Below are 20,043 nucleotides of genomic sequence, written 5' to 3' on the forward strand. Positions count from 1 at the left end.
TCCTTCACTTTCTTCCATGGTCCACTGTCCCGTTCTTTCATATTCCTTTTTCAACTCTTACACCTATCCCCTCGCAGCTTCTTACTTCACCCCTTCCCCCACCCACCAACTTCCCCATCAGCTGATCTCTCCTATCACCTGCCAGCTTCTACTCCATTCACTCACCTTTCCCCTTATTCTGGCTTCTGTCCCCTTTGCAGTCCTGAATGAAGGATCTTGATCCAAAACATAGACTGGTTATTCCCCTCAATAGATGTTACCTGGCTTACTGGGTTTCTTCAACATTTTGTGTGTTCCCTTTAATTCTACAGGTTTTCATTATTTCCTTATATATGAACCATTTTCAAAGTGTGCTGTAGCAGAAGTACAAGAAATAAAAGAAATGCAATCAGCAGGCCAAATTTTTATCAAAGGAGTCATTTAAAGAATTGTAAGAGCAGATTTCTGTTCACTTCATAATTTTAAGAAGCAGCAAAGTACTTTCTTTCTGTTTGAACCACATTCTGACAATCTGAATCATTCCTATGAGCTGTTTGTGAAACGTATTTTGTTTCAACTATTCTGAATTAGATAATGATTATACATAGATAAGCAGTTGCTAGAGTTTTAACAGCTTTATTTATGTTTTGATTGCTACCAAACTTGATCTAAGTAATGATCCCTTTGATTAAAATACAGGAAATTACGATGGGTTTGTTCACATGTTGCCAGCTTCATCTGTTTGAAATATTTAAAAACTTTTATTAGTCTTGATAGCACTAACATTCTGGCTTTTTTTGATCCAATTAGTGTCACATCAATGATCTTAGAGTAGTCATAGCTTTCTAAATTCAGTTAATTATACTAATTTGTAATTTAAAAAATACAAATTATAATACCATGTTTAAATGTATTGCAATTTCTGCTGTCTCAGGTCTCCTAAAAGATTGAGTAAAATAAAATATGTTGTCTTTTATGTGATTGGTACCAACATACCCAATAAACAGCATGTCATTGTGCACTTCAGGCATAATTCTGATTGTTTGAATTAATTTTCCTTCTCTACTATCTTTTCTTATACCATTACTATCTTAATTTGCCATCACCTCCTAACGCTCTTGTTTCAGGAGCTTCATGACAAATTCTAGCAGCGTCATACTGTCATGATGTGAAAGACCTGACTTAAGATTTTGTTTAACTCTGTCAGCGAGGTAACAGGAGAAAGTAAAATAGGTTTAACTTATTGTCTTATGCATAAATACAGTGAAGTACAATACAATGAAAATCTGGTTTGCAGCAGTATGCCTGTCATGTAGGTACAGACAATACACAGAATATAAGTTGTACATAAAATTATGAAATACAGTGGGTGGTGGGGGAGTCCGGGGTCTGCAAAAACAGGACTTGATACTCAAAAAAGGCAATTGAAGAGAAGTCCATGGTAGTGCTAGAAGTGATGCTCAATCTTCTTTTAATCAGAATCAAGTCTAATATCACCAAGTCTATATCATCGTGAAATTTGTTGGTTTGTGGCAGCAGTACTTTGCAATATATAGTATTAACTATAAATTACAATAAAAAGTATATACTCAAAATAAATTTAATCAAAAAATAAGGGAAAATACTGAGGAAGTGTTCATGAGTAAATTTCCATTCAGCAGTCTGATGGTGGAGGGGAAGAATTTGTTCCTGAAACATTGTGTTTGTGTGTCCTCGAGCTCCTGTACCTCCTTGATGGCAGTAATGAGAAGAGGGCATGTCCTGGAGATGGATGCACTTTTTTAAGGCATCACCTTTTGATGGTGCCCTGGATGATGGGGAGGGTAATGCCTACGATGGAACTGGCTGAGTAGCCTCTCCATACCAGATGGTAATGCAGTCCGTTAGAATACAGTCACTTTTCTTCTTTTATCTCTCATCCGTCCTAACTGGTCATCCTCCTGTTCTTTATATATGTATAGGACACCTTGGAGTTTTCCCTAATGGGACCTTCTTGTGTCCCCTTTTCGCTCTCCTATTGAAGGGAGTTGTGGTTACTGTGTCGGAAGTGCTCACCCACAGAGATCTGTCACCTGACTAGTAACAGTATGGCCTCTCCTCTACCTGGCCTGTCTGTATATTGTGACAGGAATCCTGATGGTTGTAGGGAAATTGCTGTTCCTGAACCTGGTAGTATGGGACTTCAGGCTTCTGTACCTCATGCCTGATTATAAAAGCAAGAAGAGTGCAGGGATTCTTGATAATAGGTGCTCCCTTCTTGAGGCAGTGGTTCCTGTAGATGTGGAAGTTGATAGGTTCTTGATTAGTAAGGGTGTCAAAGATCAAAGATTACAGGGAGAAGGCAGGAGAATGGGGTTGAGAGAGGTAATAAATCAGCCATGATGGAATGACTCAATGGCCCGAATAGCCTGATTCGGCTCCTGTTTGTTATGGTCTCATTTATTTCAGTGATCTGAATTCCAGCTGTGATATGTCATCACCAAGTGACCAATGTAAAGACCTCACTTGTCAACTGAGCAACTTCTGGGTGTGGACAGTAAGATGGATGCTGCTTGGCTACTCTCTCTTAACATTTAGGCCTTTTGATTCTTTCACAGCTCCAGGAGAGGTGTAGGAAATTACCCACGTTGGTGGCTTGATTGGAAGCTTTGGGCCAAACTGGAATGAAATGTCCAGAGGGCCACACCCATAGATTATGTTTTGTACCATGATCCCGAAGACTTGAAAATAATAGAAGGAGCTAATGCAGAGATCAGTCAGATAACTTTGATATGCATGAATAAGCCAACAAGCACAATGAAAATACATTATTATTGCTGGCAATAATAACATAGAAGAACTTGCTTGGGGAAGAAAAGATTAAGTGATCTCCTGGATGTAATTAGAAAAAAATGAGATTCATCCAAATATTGAAGCGGAACCAGATAAGATACTAAGCGTACAGTAGAGTTAAAATTTTAGAAAAAATTGCAAGTAAATTGCATGATGATGTATGCATATATCTGGCCAAATTAATAGTGTATTCAGTCATAATGAAGGTTCTCAGCCTGAAACGTCGACTGTTAATTTGTCTCCATGGATGCTGCCTGACCTAGCAAGTTCCTCCAGCGTTTTGGGTGTGTTACTCTGGATTTCCAGAATCTGCAGATCAGTTGTGCTAATAGTGTGTGATTTAGTGATTTTGTTTAAAATGAAATTTTGTAAGCCTATTTAACCTGACTGTTTGAAGCATATTTGCTGAATGGTGTATATTTAAATTCATAGGTTCCATAAAATTGTGAAGAGAGTTAAACAAAAGGAGATCTTGAAGAAGTTTGAAGAACTAAGGAAGACTAATCCTGAGGCAGCTCTTGAGGAATTGAATAAAATGGAACAAATGCGAATGGAGGTGGAAAATCACATCTACTTAACTTTATATAGTCTACACATTTATGTATAGGCCATTATTTGTTTACAGCATCCAAACACAAAAAGTGCTAGATGCTTTAATAAATCAGTATCTATTTGAATTGCTACATTTGGGAGTAGTATAGTTCTTAAAGGGAAGTCAAGTTCATCGTTCATCCTTACTGCTGTTTATTTGGTAGGATCATACACACACATGCAGTAACTACTGCTAAGTTTTTATTAGTTCATTTATATATTGTGCTATGCAGTCCTTTCAATTTGTCATGTTTAGTATTTAGCTTTGACAGTATGTTGCATATTGACTTTATGGGTGCTGAATTTAGCAATTAGTCATAGAAAATGACAGTACAGAAACAGGCTTTTCTACCCATCCAGTCCATGAAGATTCATTTATTCAGCCTGGTCCCCATCGATCTGCAACTGGACCATAGCCCAGTACCCTTCTCATCTGTGTACCTATACCAACGTATCTTGAAAGTTGAAATCAAAATTGCATCCACCACTTGCGCTGGCAGCTCATTCCACACTTTTACCACTCCAAGTGAAGAAGTTTCCCCTCATGTTCCCTTTTCATCCTTAACCCGTGACCTCTAGTTGTAATCTCAACCAACCTTAGTGGAAAAGGCTGCTTGCATTTACCCTGTCTATATCCTCTAAATTTTGTATACATCAATCAAATCTTCTATGTTCTAGAAAATAAAGTTCTAACCTATTCATTCTTTCCTTATCTCTTCCCGGCAACATCCTTGTAAATTGTACTCTTTCAATCTTATTTCCTGCAGGTAAGTTGGCCAAAACTGCACACAATACTTCAAATTAGGCCTCATCAATGTAATGTACAACTTCATAACATCCCAATTCCTGTACTCAATACCTTGATCTATGAAGGCCAATGTGCACATGCTTTTTTAATGACTTTATCTACCTGTGATGCCAATTTCATTGAGTTATGGACAGGTATTTCCCAGATCTCTTTGTTCTTTGTACTCCTCACTGCTCTATTGTTCACTGTAAGAGACCTACCCTGGTTGGTCCTCCCAAAGTGCAACACCCCACAGCTGCTTACATTAAATTCCGTCTGCCATTTTTCTGCCTATTTCTCCAAACAGTCCAGATTCCACTGCAAGCTCTGATAGTCTTCCTCGCTTTCCACTACACACCCAATCTTAGTGTCATCTGCAAGTTTGCTAACTAAGTTATCATGTAGATCATTGATATAGACAACAAACGACAATGGACCCAGCACTGATGCCTACACCATTCTGGTAGTCACAGGCCTCCAGTCAGAGAGGCAACCATCTACTACCACTCTCTGGCTTCTCCCACAAAGCCAATAACTAATCCAATTTCCTTATCTTGAATGCCAAGCAACCAAACTTTCTTGACCACCCTCCCATATGGGACTGTGTCAAATGCCTTGCTGAAGTCCATCTAGACAACATCCACTGCCTTGTCTTCAACAACTTTCCTGGTGACATCATTGAAAAATACTATAAGATTAGTTAGACGTGACCTACCACACACAAGGCCATTCTGACTATCCTTAATCAGTCCATGTCAATCTAAATACTTGTATATCTGGTCTTTTAGAATACCTTCCAATAACTTTCCCACTAATGGTGTCAGGCTAAAATGCCTAAAATTTCCTGGTTTATTCTTGGAGCTTTTTTTAAACAGTGGAACAACATTAGCTATCCTCCAATCCTTCAGTACCCCACCTGTCTCTAAGGATGATTTAAATAAATCTGCTAGGGCCCCAGCAATATCTGCACTTGCCTCGCATGGTCCGAGGGCACACCTTGTCAGGCCCTGGGGATTTGTCCATCCTGTTTGCCTCAGGACAGCAAACACTTCCTCCTCTGTAAACTGTATAGGGTCCATAACCTCACTGCTGCTTTGCCTCACTTCCATAGACTTTGTGTCTATACAGATGCAAAAAATCCATTTAAGATCTCCCCCATCTCTTTCAACTCCATGCATAGATTACCATTCTGATTTTCCAGAGGGTCAGTTTTGACCCTTACAATTTTTTTTTGCTCTTAACATATCTGTAGAAGTCCTTAGGATTCTCCTTCACCTTGACTGTTAGAGCAACCTCATGCCTTTTCTTAGCCCTCCTGATTTCTTTCTTAAGTGCTGTCTTGTATTTCTTATACTCCTCAAGTACCTTATTTGTTCCTACCTGCCAAAACCTGCTATGTAACTCCTTTTTTTTTCTTAACCGGAGCCTTTATATCACTCAGAAACCAAGGTTTTTAAACCAGATAGCTTTACCTTTTATTGTGACAGGCGCATACAAGCTTTGTACTCTGAAAATTTCACTTTTGAAGGCCTCCCACTTACCAAATACACCTTTGCCAGAAAACAGGCTGTTTCAATCCACACTTGCCACATTCTTTCTGATATTGTCAAAGTTAGCCTTTCTGTAATTTAGAATCTCAACCTGAGAAGCAGACCTATCCCTTTCCATAATCACCTTGAAACTAATGGCATCATGATCACTAGATGCAAAGTTCACAAATTTCTGTCAGCTGCTCTGTTTCATCTCCAGACAGGGGATTTTGTTGGGACTTCTACATTTTGATTAAGTAAACTTACTGAGTGCATTTGGCAGACTCTATCCCATCTAGTTCTTTTACAGTATGGAACTCTCAGTCTACATGTGAAAAGTTTAAAATCACCTATTCAAATCATTTGTTTCTGCAACCTCTATATGAATTTATTCCTCTAAATCCCACTGATGTTGGTGGTCTATAATATAGCCTCATTAATGTGGTGATACCTTTCTTAATCCTCAATTCTACCCACAAAACCTCACTGCAGTCTCCAGTCTGTCCTGACTGAGCACTGCAGTAACATTTTCCCTGACTAGTAACACTGCTCCTCCTCCTTTAACCGCTCTTGCACTATCACATCTTAAACAACAGAACCCCGGAATACTGAGCTTTTTGTACTTTCATGGAGAGTGTATCTCAATGACAGGACCAACACTTATTGTCCATCCCTAATGTTTTGGCATGTTCAGCCAATTAAGAGGACACCCAAGGGTAAATCACATTATTTTATATTTGAGTCAGATGAAGGCAATGGATTTACTACCTTGAAGGGAATTACTGAACCACATTGTTCCCAAAACAACCCTCCACTGATCCTATGGCTACTGTTGCTCCACAATTGTTTAATTATCTGAATTGAATTTCTCTAGTAACTGTACTGGGGTTCAAGCTCTCATCTCCGGATCTTTGCTTCAGATTCTGGATAACTAATCCACTAACATAACCACCATGCCATAATGCGAGGAACTCTGCAGATGCTGAAAATTCAAGCAACACACACAAAGTGCTGGTGGAATGCAGCAGTTAGTCCTGATGAAGGGTCTCGGCCCGAAACGTCAACTGTGCTTCTTCCTGTAGATGCTGCCTGGCCTGCTGGGTTCCAGTAGCATTTTGTGTGAGTGACCATGCCATAATGCCCTGTGATCTGCTTGTTATAGTATTGCATTGAATTATTTCTAGGCTTCATTGCCATGACACTTGGGCAGCAATAATTGGTCATTATAGGATCCAATGGTTGGAGCATTTTCCCAATTCGATGTCAATACGGCCTTTGACTTTTTCTTCCTTATTGAAATGCACCCCTTACATTGTTATGAGCTCAGCATGCACATCTAACTATACATCACCACCATGAGTCTTGACTGGTTCATTGGTCCATGCTGGCAGACTGCCTGTTCAAACTGCTATTTAGATTTGGATAAGCCACAATTTATGCAGTGTAACATGAGTCATTGCCCAGAATCTGGGTTCACTTCTCAAGAAATATTTGGTCTTAATCTCATGCAATTTCCTTGATGGGAATTGACTGATGAGGAAGTTACCTGTCCATCATACATGTCCCAGTTGTGGAGCTTCTCTGACATTCCAGGACATACATTAAAAAGAATTCTTCAAACTTTTTTTATCTAAATAAAATTACACAATATTTAAAGATGTGTGAAATGACCTGCTAGAGGAAGTGACTGACAGAGGCACTTATCTACATTTAAAAGTTACTTGGACAGGTACATGGATCGGAAAGGTTATAGGCATTTGCATCAACCATGGCAAATGGGACGAGTGTAGATGGGAATCCTGGTTAGTATGAACTGGATGGGCTGAAGATCTCATTTCTGTGTTGTGTGACTATAAACTCAAACCCTTTTTTTCAATAATATACTTGATTTACTAGTACTTTGTTTCTTGCAGCTATTGATTAAACATATTTTAGTAAGAAAAATAGTGCCAAATTTCCCAATGACAGAAAACCATTTAAACCCAATTTTGTTTTGTTTTAGCAAAGAGCAGGCCGTTTCCAAAAATGACCAACCCCATATTCATTCTCATTATAATTGTTTTAACTGTGAATGAAATATATTCTTGGTTAACTAGAATTATCCCAATGGATATCTATATTCAATATTTTAAGTCAGAGAACTGTAAGTTGTTTCTGTTCTCTGGTCTTAATGATTGTTGATGGCAATAGGATTTTCCTTCTCTGTCAGTTATCTCTCTTGTTTGAAGTTCCAAGTGTTCCTGATGACAGAAATTATTTACTAATAGAGATTATTTAATAACTAATCTATGTGAATAGATTTACTGAATGTAGAGTAGTTTTGTAATTGGGTGTAAGCACATTTAGCTATATGTCTTAGTTACTTATCCATCATCTAATTTAAACCACAGCAATGAGTTTTTGTTCAATATGAAGCTATTAATCAGTTGATTTAGAATCTAATAAAGGAAAAATAGTAAGTAGAATATCTGTTTTTGTTACCCAGATTAGCAACTAAATGATCCTATCTAAAATGAAGGCATTGCTTGTTTTTAAAGGACCCACAGCTATTGCCATTGCACGTGAGAGTAATGGAGCGAATAAATGAGGCAAAAGAACTATAAGGGGGAGAGATTATATATATCTAGATAGGAGGTTGGAAGACCAAATGACAGTGCATGGAATCCACAGTCTAACAAAGTCAGATGCTCTAAAACTATTCAGAATGGCCTACACAGTATGCCTATGGAGATGATATAAATATCTGTAATCTGATTTTTTTTGTTTGTAAAATGAATGTTTTAGCTTTTCAGAAGTGTGTTGAAAAATCAGTTATGAAATAACACTCTTTCCTTTTTAATATGCATTCAGCTCTTTATAGGTATTGAACACACTTCTGACAGTTAACTTATTTCTATGCTATTAGTGGAACATTGAAATAATTGCCCGTTTTAATGGGGATTTACTGAACTGTTCACTGGTGGGAGTTATTGAATTATTAAACCAATAGGCTATGAAAGAGAACAAATAATGTATGTAACAGTCTCTGATTGTGCTTGTAATCAAAAAGCTGAAAGAGTGCTTGAACGTACAGACATCAGATGCTAGTAGTCTTAGCATTTTAGCAATCTGTTATTTCTTTGAGGGTGGAAAATATTTGTATCATCATTTTATTGCTGCAAGTTGGAACAATGAAACTCCTTTAAACGTTATAAAGCTGTAACTGAGCACTAGACTGCGTAGTAATTTCACAATCTTGAAGTCAGTGGAAATTTCCACTTATATTTCATATGAGCAACAACCAACATTTTACTTTTGCAGTCAAGGTTGTTGCACAACTGAGTTGTTGGTTGCATATAAGGGATGACTTTTTTTCTCATTATTAGGAAAGGATGTCGCTCCGGCACCAAAACAGTGGAAAATGGGCCAAATCTAAAGTTATCATGGCAAAATATGATAATGAGGTGAGATTTTTTTTTTGAATGGATAGATAAATTTCACAGCTTTTACTTGTATATTATCAAGAAACAGAATAACCACAAGTTGGTCACCGCTGGCTTTCTTTGCATTTGAGCTTTTCTAAACTCAACACAATTTTCTTCCAAATTACAACTGAAATAAGTATTTCTTAATTCTCTATAGCAAGGTATTGTTTAAGCTGAAATGTGGTTTGTAACATTCCAATTCAGTTTGCACATCTGTTTCAATTTGTACATTTAACTAAAAGTTGAAATTTAAAAGGTGTATTTCTTTCACACTCCCTCCCTTCTCCCTTCCCACTTTCACAACCATGATTCCCCTCTCCCTGCCTCCTCTAGGTCTACAATACAGACTCATATCAGCCATGATTTTTTTTGCAGCGTCAATATAGTGAAATACACAAAAATTACTACAGTACTGAATGCCTGCAAGGAAATGACTCTCGGGGTTGTATATGGTGACATATATGTACTTTGATAATAAATTAACTTTGAATTTTGTTGTGTGGTGTTTCTTAATGGATTCTATTGTGTATTTTTTGTTTTGTGGCTGCCTGAAAAAGACGAATCTCATGATTGTGTGTAGGATGCATACTGTGATTTTAAAAAACGTTCTTTGAAATTTGAACTTTTTAATAGTTCGTGAGAAATAAGCAGTAGACAATTCAGAGCTCACAGCAGTTCAAGCATTCAGGCTTGGAGATGCACAAGTGGCTGTGAGGGAAAATGAAATGATTTCACTACTTCAAAAAGTTAGGAGCAATGAAGAATTTGAAGGTGCCACCAATCATCGTGAATGTTACAATGAAAATGAAGATTTGGAGGAGGCAGTCGGCAAAAGTGTATGTGGGCAGTCCAAAGTTCAAAGTAAATTTATTATCAATGTACATATTCATCACGCTTTACAACCGTGAGATTCATTTTCTTGTGGGCAATCATAGTAAACATAAGAAAATACAATAGAATCAATGAGAGATCCCACCCAGCAGGATGGACAACAACTAACTTGCAAAAAAGAAACAACAAACTTCCAAATAAAGAAAGAAATACAGAAAGAAAGATAAAAAATATAGAAATGATTAAATAAACAATGAATATGAAGAACATGAGTGAAAGTGTCCTTGAAAGTGATTTCAGTATAGTAGGAATAGTTCCATTATGGGATGAGTGAAGTTAGCCCTTCTGGTTCAAGAGCCTGATGGTTGGAGGGTGATAACTGTTCCTGAACCTGATGGTGTGGATCGTGAGGCTCTGAATCTTCTTTCTGATGACAGCATCAAGAAGAGAACGTTGCCTGGATGGTGGAGTTCCTTAATGATGGATGTTTCTTTCCTGCAACAGCACTCTGTATAGATGTGCTCAGTGGTGGGGAAGGCTTTACCTGTGAAGGAACGGGCTGTATTCTTGTAGACCATTCCGGTCAAGGACATTGTTGTTTCTATGCCAGGCAGTGTTGCAAACAGTCAATAGATTTCTCCACCACACATCTATAGAAGTTTCTCAGAGTTTTAGATGAATGCTCAATCTTTGCGAACTCCTAAGGAAGGAGAGGTGGTGTCATGCTTTCTTCATAATTGCACTTGCATGCTGGGCCCAGAATATGTCCTCTGAAATGATAACACCAAGGAATTTAAAGTTGCCCACCCCTGCACCCCCGACCCCCTGCAACGAGCATTGGGTCATGGATCTCCAGTTTCCTTTTCCTGAGCTCAGTAATCAGCTCCTTTTGTCTTGCTGACATTATGTAAGAGGTTAGTGTTGTGGCACCACTCAGCCAGATCTTCAGTCTCCTTCCTATGTGCTGATTTGTCACTACCTTTGTCACTACCTTTGTTGTCAGCAAACTAAAATAGTGCTTGGAGCTTTCCTTAGCCTGACAGTCGTAAATATAAAGTGAGTAGAGCTGGGGGCTTTTGGTGCACCTGTGTTGAGGGAGATTGTGGAGGAGATACTGCCAGTCCAAACTAAGTGAGATCTGCAAATGAGGAAATCAAGGATCCATTTACTCAAGGTGCATCTACTATTTGCACTTGGTGTCTGCATTGATACGTTCATTTACAGTCGATCAAAAGAACACAGCAGCAAATACTGGGTGAATTTTTCTGTTGGTAACTATCAGGAACTAATACAGTTTTATAATACTGTAGTAATATAGATAGTGTTCTAATTTGTACTGTATTTAAATACACACTTTGTTACTCAGTTAATTGTAGTTTGTGGTTTTTATATATTTTTGGCTCTTTCCTTGAAACTTCTAATTGGGGGCAGCCACTTAATTGGGCCAAAATGTACTGGTCTGGATGTGTCCCAATGAACCAGAATCCACCGTATATGATGCACAGTGAAATCCACTTGTCCATAAATTAATAATGTCAGAGGTTCAGCATGTACATTGGTAGTGAAAATGGAAAGAGTGAAAGTTGTTAGGTTAAGTAACAGTTGTCTCCCATGAATGTCATGAAAATTTTAATTACTCAAAATACACTCAGTGACCACTTTATTAGGTACCTCCTCTACCTGACAAAGTGATTACTGAGTTTATGTTCATGGTCTTCTGCTGTTGTAACTCATCCACTTCAAGGTTCGATGTGTTGTTCATTCAGATACCACTGTTGTGATGAGTGGTTATTTGAGTTACTGTTGCCTTCCTGTCAGCTTGAACCAGTCTGACCATTCTCCTCTGACCTCTCTCATTAACAAAGCATTTTCACGCACAAAACTGCCGCTCATTATTTTGTTGTTCATTTTTTGTTATTTACATCATATATAAACTCGAGAGACTGTTGTGTAGGAAAATCATAGGAGATTAGCAGTTTCTGAAATACTCAAACCACCCTATGTGACACCAACAATTATTCCAGGGTCAAAGTCATTTAGGTTGCATTTCTTCCTCACTCTATTATTTAGTCTGAATAATAACTGAACCTCTTGACCATGTTAGCATGCTTTTATGCATTGAGTTGTTGCCATGTAATTGGCTGATTAGCTATTTGCATCAATGAGCAGGTGTACAACGGTGCCTAATAAAATGGTCACTGTGTGTACAACTGCTTTCTTTGTGTGTGATATTGTAATGGAAATACAGTTTCTGAATTAAGTTGGCAGTAAATAAATTGATTATTGAAATTTTATTGAATTTCTTGGCTAATTAGTTTCCTAATGATTTGTAGAAATGTAGTTTATATAATTTGATCTGCGGATGTTTAATATTATCTTCTCTTTAGGCACGAAATGCAATCCAGAAGCAGTTGGAAAAGAATAAAATGCTCACAACAAAAGTGGTCCCTCAGTCAGAGAGTGAAGATGAAGTTGAAATTGAAGTGGATAAGGATGAAACGGTTCCAGATTTTGTGAATGATGTTCAGATGAGCACCACAGCCAACCCCTGGATGGTGGGAAAATTGAGTACTGATCCAATAAATCTTGAAGCTGATAAACCACAGATTACTACTGCTGCTGATGTGAAGTTGGATGACAGTGAAGAATCTGATGAATTGGAGAATCTATCAGAAGACGAGAAGTTGCTGCAGGAATTTGAAGAGAGACGGAAAATTCGTAAAGAGCATGAGGGTGCACAGACTGTTAAAGTGGATGCAAAGGGTGCAAATAACATTAACAATAAAAAGAAAAGCACTGTGTCCAATGGTCAAAATGAGAAAGAGAAACAACTTGAAGATAATGTAGGTGAATTTAGTAAGATTTTTCAGACATTGAATAAATCACAGCCTTTGTCAAGCAGAGCTAAGAGAAATCAAACCAAAAATAAGAAAAAGAGAAGCGAGAAGAAGATGGAGGATGCACAGATACCAGAGGAGAAAGACGAACCATTACTAAATGAACAGTTAGAGCGCAAAAAGACAGTTGAAGAGTTTGATGCTTTGGGTCAGGATGAACAACATGAACTTACTGTGACAACAGCCTTGAGTACTTCTCACATCAGTAACAGTGCTGAAGAGTCAGAAGATAAATCAGATACTAAAACTGAAGTGAAAAAGAACAATATCATCAATCCAAATAGTGTTTTGACACTCACATCCAAAACCATTGATGTGCCTTTACTTCCATCTGCAATAGAGGAGGAGGTAAATGAATTAATAATGGTTTTTATAGAGTATAGTTATACTGACTAATTGGTGATGGTAATAGTGCCTGTGTTAGTTGTTTATGATTCTTTAAAAGCATATTGATCTGTTGCTAATTTTTCTCTGCCAGATAATCTTAACAGGCATGACAGGAACCAACCAATGATTAAAGATCTTAATAACAAAGCTAAACACTAACAACTTTGCAACTTTCTACCTGAATTTTATTGTCATTTTGAAGGTTTTGTTAATAACAAGACTGATCCTGAAACACAATTAATGGTTTCTAAATAATTTGGATTCCCTTTGATTTTTAGAAAATATGTTTTTGAGTAAATATTGTGGAGTATATTATTTTCCAATTGCAAGTACAGGTCTATCTGGCGATGGTATTCTAGCATTTCTAGAAACCTATTGCCAGTACTAGAAGATAAATTTAGCTGAATTGTAATAGTTGTTTTTGAAAATTATTTCATAACTTCTGTTAGATTCTAGTCATCCTGTTATTTCACTCCATTAGATTTGTAAAATGCCAATAGGAATATGGTGTGCACTTGATTTACATATTCAACTGGTCAAATATTGACTACTGCGTGGTCCCCAGGTTGAAATTTAAATCTAGCATTGCAGCAAGTGTTCAATAGAAATTTCCTGTTTTAAAAGTATTTTCTATGCATCAAAGTTGTGAACATAATAGTGAATTCCAAAGAGCAGCAATTAATCAAACATTTTCTGCAGTAGAATAATTTAAAAAGAAGAATTTCTATGTAAAAGTAGGATATCTGTATGCTGTTTGATATTTATTATGATTTACTGACAAACTAAAAGAAATTCTTGTAAGAAGCACCTAATTCATCACTTGAAAATATGCACGATTGAAGTGGGTGCATAATAAACTGATCACATGCTGCTTACGGGTGAATACCAGCCCAGTGTCCCATGAATTCAAACCTGCTTCTCCCACACCAACCTTTGAGGACACTTTTAGCTCATACTAACTGTGTGCCTATTTCCACCTGGTTCAGGCAACAATCCAGAGATTATTACATTTTTGGTTCTACATTTAATTTAGTCCCTAACTACTCAAATTCCCTGAGCAGAGCCTTTTTTCTTGTTCTTCCTACCTAGTTGGTGCCCATATGGACACATCAATTGGATCTTTCTTTCCTACTCCAAATTTCTATGCAGGTCAGAGACATGTCCCGAATTGAGTACTAGGCAGACTACACTCTTGATCCTTGCAACAGAGAATTGTGTCTATTCCTCTGACTATACTATCCCCAATTACAAATACATTTCTCTCTGCTATCTTCAATGACTTCCTGAACCATGCTGCCATGGTTCATTTGCTCATCCTACCCACCGACTCCGCTCTCATCCTCACAAGCAGCAACAACCCCAGACCTTTTGGACAAGTTCAAGGGCTGAGGCTCCTCAAGCAGTACTCCTTGGGTGTCCCTACCTGCCCCACTCGCAGTCACACTCTCTTGTCCCTGGCCGCAGACCGAATTTGAAGTTATTAATCTATAGGATGTGACTGCCTCCTGAAACAGTGTCCATGTAACTTTCCCCCTCCTTTGTGTATCACAAGCTTAGATTCCAGTAATCATCTTAGAGCCTGAGTTCCTCAAGTAGCCAACACTTGTGGCAGATGTGGTGATCAGTATGTGACGCCTGTGTAGCGCTGGTCTTATTTTGTGTGACTGGTCGCCGCACTCCTTATGAAAAAAATCAAATTCCATAGTACCACACTAGGTGCTATTGGCCATCAGAAGCTCTAGGTAATGGAAGGAGACAGTGAATACAAAATGCACACTTCTGGAGGTAAGTTTTGTTTATTTAAAAATAACAATATATACAAAATATAGACATGAGTAAGAATTCAAAATTCCAACATTCTGTGTCGGCTCCAAATCTCAAATATCAAACAGAAACCAAATTCCTTGTTAGTTAGAATCAGTGAGATTCATTAGGAGAACCTTTATTTCTCTAGCCAGTTAGATTTAGTGTTATTCCCTATCTAAAGGTTTACAGATTAACTTTTCCTTTTTATTTATCCCTATAAGTTAGAAAACTAATTGACTTCCTACTCTTAAGTATTATGGTTAACTTCAGTTTCAGTTCCAATCAGTATGTCTACAAATTCAAATATTTTATTTATATATACACACAGCATAATTCCTTTCACGACAATTCTCCAACATCACAACTTTTATAATATTTTATTTGTAATTTTCTACAAACTACAACGAAGAAAAGAAAATCAATAATATATAGAAGGCTCATTGCCATATAAACAAAAATAACAATAATACATGTCTTAACAAATAAGCAAGTCACCCATAGTTAAAAAAAGAGAAAAAGAAAGAAAAGCACCCAATCCATCACCTATCCAACCATTATATGAGATACACTTTTATTACCCCAGAACTACATATTGTAATAAAAAAAAAGTGGGGGGGGGGGGCAGCCTGCTACCTGATCAGGAAAAAACAAAAGTAAAAAAAAAAGCTGGAAATGTAGGGTCTGATTATCAAGGGAAAAAAGAACAAACACCTGTCAATCTATAAGAAACGCTTATAAGAAATTATCTATTCCAGCTTTACTTGGATTTGTTCTTCCTTGCCAATTGCCAAAATCTATTATTAATCCTGTAATCAGGCATACTCTGAGAATATGGGCTCAATTTAGAAAATGCCTTGGACTTTATAGTTTTTCTCTCTCTAGTCCTATTCTATACAACCATTTATTTCAGCCGTCTATGCAGGATTCCACATTCCAAGACTGGTGTAGGAGAGATATCAGGCGTTTTGAAGATCTTTTTATAAACAATCGGTTTGCGTCTTTTGAACAGTTGTCTATAAAATTTAATTTACCGAATACTCATTTTTTAGATACCTTCAAGTTAGACATTTTATTAGCCCTTTAATACCACATTTTCCTGAACAACCTGATAAAAATGTTATAGACTTGTTTCTTCAAATGAACCCTTCGGGCAAAGGCGTAATTTCTACAATTCGTGTTAAATTTATGATTCTCAGACGAGCCCCTTGTGATAAAATTAAATTGTTATTTGGAACCTGATCCTTTGATCGCTCTTTTTGGTATTCTTCGAGACCCTGACAAGCATTTGACCCCGGCTAAACAACGAATATTGTCTTTTGCCTCTCTTCTAGCCAGACGAGCAGTACTTCTTAAATGGAGAGATGTAGTTCCCCCTACCCATGCTCAATGGCTTAGGGATATTATGTCTTGTTTAGATCTTGAAAAGATTCACTACTCACTTTCTAATTCGGACATAAAGTTCCATAGGGTGTGGGGATCTTTTCTTGAATATTTTCATAACTCTCACCTAGATCAACATCACAACTTTTAAACAAGTCTCATTCAGTAACTTATCAGTCTTTGCAAAAATAATCAGTTGTTGCAGAAAATCAAATTCAGATCCTTCAAATGAAAATGAACTTAAACATCCAATCGTATTAAATTCTTATGCTATTAAACATTTCATTCCCACGCCTGATTCTTTAATCTTGGGTAGCTCGTCATCTTGTTTCTTGGTACTTTGGATGAAATAGTTGAGCATCCACAGAAAGTCGATTCACAAACTTTTATAAAAAAGCGTGACCTGTATACTACAGGATTACAATCTGTAAGTTTTTATGCACATTCTATTTTCTGTTTCAAAGTAACTCAGTATCACATTGTCATTTCCTAACATTTCTCAGTTACAACACGACTGAACGTATTTCATACACAAGTTATACACTCGGAATAGTAAAAGTTTTAACTCACCAAATCCCTTGGTATGATTTAACAGAACAAATTCCCTGTTACACAGTAGAGATCTTGGCACTCGTCTCTGCCAATATTGTCTCGTTACCACTGTAGCTTCAACAGATTTTTTATCGCTATCGTCTCTCTTCCAGGGGTTTCACTGAGGTTTTCAAGTAAGTAGGGTAGAGATATTCACTACTAATTTCATTTTTAACTGTTTGTATCCTTAGTTTCTAATAATTTACTGTGTTTCTCTTGCTTTCCCACATCTGCGTCAGCCACACCTCGTTCTTGCAAAGCTTTTTCTTCCCAAGTTCTCTTTTTTAAAAATTTAATAAACCCTGTTTTTATCCCTCCACAGGTGGAGCTTTCTAACCTTACATCTTTGGATTTAATTAACCTGGGTTATAAGTAACTACAGTGGAGTCCACCAGCTCCCATATCATGTAGCTACAACATATCATCTGATTCTGCGTCCCATTGCCAAAGCCTCTTGAGCCAAAGCTTCAGGTTTCAGACTCCTTCATTAGCCCATTTATACAATGATTGATCAAAAAGACCTCAAGGACCTTGACCTCCACCTCTTCTGGCCGAAGCTTATTGAGCCCCAATTACTCACTGTCCACTCTGACAGTGACTGCCCCCGCAATTTCTGCTCCACCTAAACCTCATCTCTTCATTATTGGCCCAAGTGAAAACCACACAATGTGTTTTCTCCTTTAAATGGTTCCCGCTCTTGCACAGATCGTTCTCTTACTACTCCAAAGTGAAACTCGTGTGCAATGAGACTCGCTCTTTTCACTCTCAAGTGGAAATGAAATTTAACATTATAGCGATCCATCTTGACATGAGGAGCACAAGGAATGTAGAAGAATAGGGAATAAGACTTTTGTGAGAAGACCAAATATTGTGCTGCAATAATTCCATAAAATTGGAAGCAGTCACTTGTGTTCTGGGCTGTGGCAACCTGTCACCTGTCAGCCTTCCCCTCTCAGTATCTCCCCCTCCCCCTACATGCAGGATGAACAAGTGCACACACATACATCATTACAATACGCTTCTCAGCCTCTAGGCCTTAAATCAGGACTTGTGGAATGTTGCAGAAAAGCTAACTGAAGTTGCAATTATAAATCAGGGCTATTAGAGTCTATACTATCCCTTGATGGCCTTTTTATACTAGCTTGATGCAATAATGCCATTAATCCTTAAGTATTATCTTTTCCTGTGTGTGAGGCCTCTATTTAATAGCTGCTGTTGATGCAGAGCTGAAATTGCTGATTTGCTATGCAAGCACTATTATCATCTAATATTGTATTATTTCTCTGAGCAGCCTTGAGCAAGCTATGAGTTGAGCTTCTGTCCCTGATTAAAATCTCACCGAGTAACGTTGCTGTAAAATTACACAATATACTTTGGAGAATTACATTATGCATAACTTTTTTTCCCATTTGGAGAATGTATCTCAGTTTAGGTACATACTTTGTAAGATTGAACGCATAGAAAAATGTTTATATACTCTAAATCATATTTACACCATTAGGTGACTGTTCTTGAAATCAATTTATTCTTCCATTTTAGAATGAAGATCAAGAAGATCAGCGTATGATCATTAAGGAGGCCTTTGCGTCAGATGATGTCATTGGAGATTTCATTAAAGACAAGCAGAGAGAGATTAACGCTACCAAACCAAAACACATTGACTTGACATTGCCAGGCTGGGGTGAATGGGGAGGCCAGGGTTTGCGCCCCAGTGCAAAAAAGAGAAGAAGGTAGGCCTCTTGGAAGGTTGATATGCACTGGTTTTGCACAGGTCTATGTCTGTTAAATTCGAACTATAGATCTTTAATTTTTTTTCCTCTCTCTCTGCTGTGGGGATGTTTGGTGTTATTCCCACTTGGAGCAGGAGATAATGTGAGGAATAGTGAGATCAAAATTAATTGCTCTTTATCTGAAATCCTTGGTTATCCATAATTGGACAGTCTAATTAGTAGTACAAATTAGATGGATTGGCCTGCAAAATTAAGTTTAGTAGCTAGACTGGACCACCACAGCAATTCGGTGGGGATAGTGGAATATGGGTGAAAGTAAAAGAATAGGGTCAACTTATAAAAAATTCAAATATACAGGTCATAGAAAGGAGATAACTGGGGTAGCAAATTAATACTTCAGAATAACAAAATATTACAGGTGGTAAACACTCCATATGTTCTTAAAGTAGAACATTAAAAATATATCGAACAGGAGGTAACCAAAGGGCAAAATAAAGTTAGCAATTTAAAATAGTTAATATAACTAGAAGGAAAAGTGCAAGACAATCTAATTGGATGAACGAATGACAAGTTCACTCACCATGATGGCCTATAACCTAGGGTTCTTGATAGTAGATGCAGAGGTAGTAGATCACTTCCTAAAATTTCTGTGTCCTAGAAAGGTTCAGTTGGTTGATAAGCAAAAAATTTAACAGCACCATTCAAGAAAAGAGGTGAAGAGAAACTACAGGCCCTTTCATCATCGAGAAAATGCTATACTCTATTACTAAGGAAATAGTAATAGAGCACTTTGGAAAGCTTAACATTAGATAAAGTCAGTGTCCCTTTATGAAGGAAAAAAAGGGAAATTAGTTAATAGTTTTTATCTACTCAGCTAGTTACATCTTTAATGGTAAGTAATTGTATCTAGTTTAATTCAACAGGTATTTGGTAAGGTTTAAGTTGAAGGTAATATATTAGCATATAACTAATCAGATAACGTAAAATAGGGAAGCAGAGAAAGGGGATCATTTGCAGACCAAATTGTTGTAACTGGTAAATTGCCTCAGATCATTGCTGGACTCTCAGTCACTTCTGATCAACAATAATGTATATAGTTTTGCTGATGATACAAACAAGTGAGAAAATAAGTTGTCAGGGTGCACACAAAGTGTCTACAAAATAACTTAGGTTAAGTAAGAGGCAAAAAGATGGTAGAGTACAATCTAGGGAAATGTAGGGCTGATCACATTGATAAGA

At 37.4% G+C, this 20,043-nt stretch overlaps 1 protein-coding gene across 1 annotated transcript in view; it reads left to right on the forward strand.

The window, feature by feature from the left end:
- The window catches only part of si:dkey-251i10.3 (uncharacterized protein LOC553498 homolog), a 59,314-nt gene that overhangs the window by 36,049 nt on the left and 3,222 nt on the right, over positions 1-20,043 (forward strand). Inside the window, exons 9-12 of the mRNA XM_059977156.1 lie at positions 3,244-3,367; positions 9,084-9,161; positions 12,401-13,258; positions 18,614-18,804. Coding sequence (XP_059833139.1) covers positions 3,244-3,367; positions 9,084-9,161; positions 12,401-13,258; positions 18,614-18,804 — 1,251 coding nt within the window. The remainder of the gene's footprint in view (positions 1-3,243; positions 3,368-9,083; positions 9,162-12,400; positions 13,259-18,613; positions 18,805-20,043) is intronic.

Source organism: Hypanus sabinus, chromosome 8 (genome assembly GCF_030144855.1).
Source record: "Hypanus sabinus isolate sHypSab1 chromosome 8, sHypSab1.hap1, whole genome shotgun sequence".
NCBI classification, from domain to species: domain Eukaryota; kingdom Metazoa; phylum Chordata; class Chondrichthyes; order Myliobatiformes; family Dasyatidae; genus Hypanus; species Hypanus sabinus.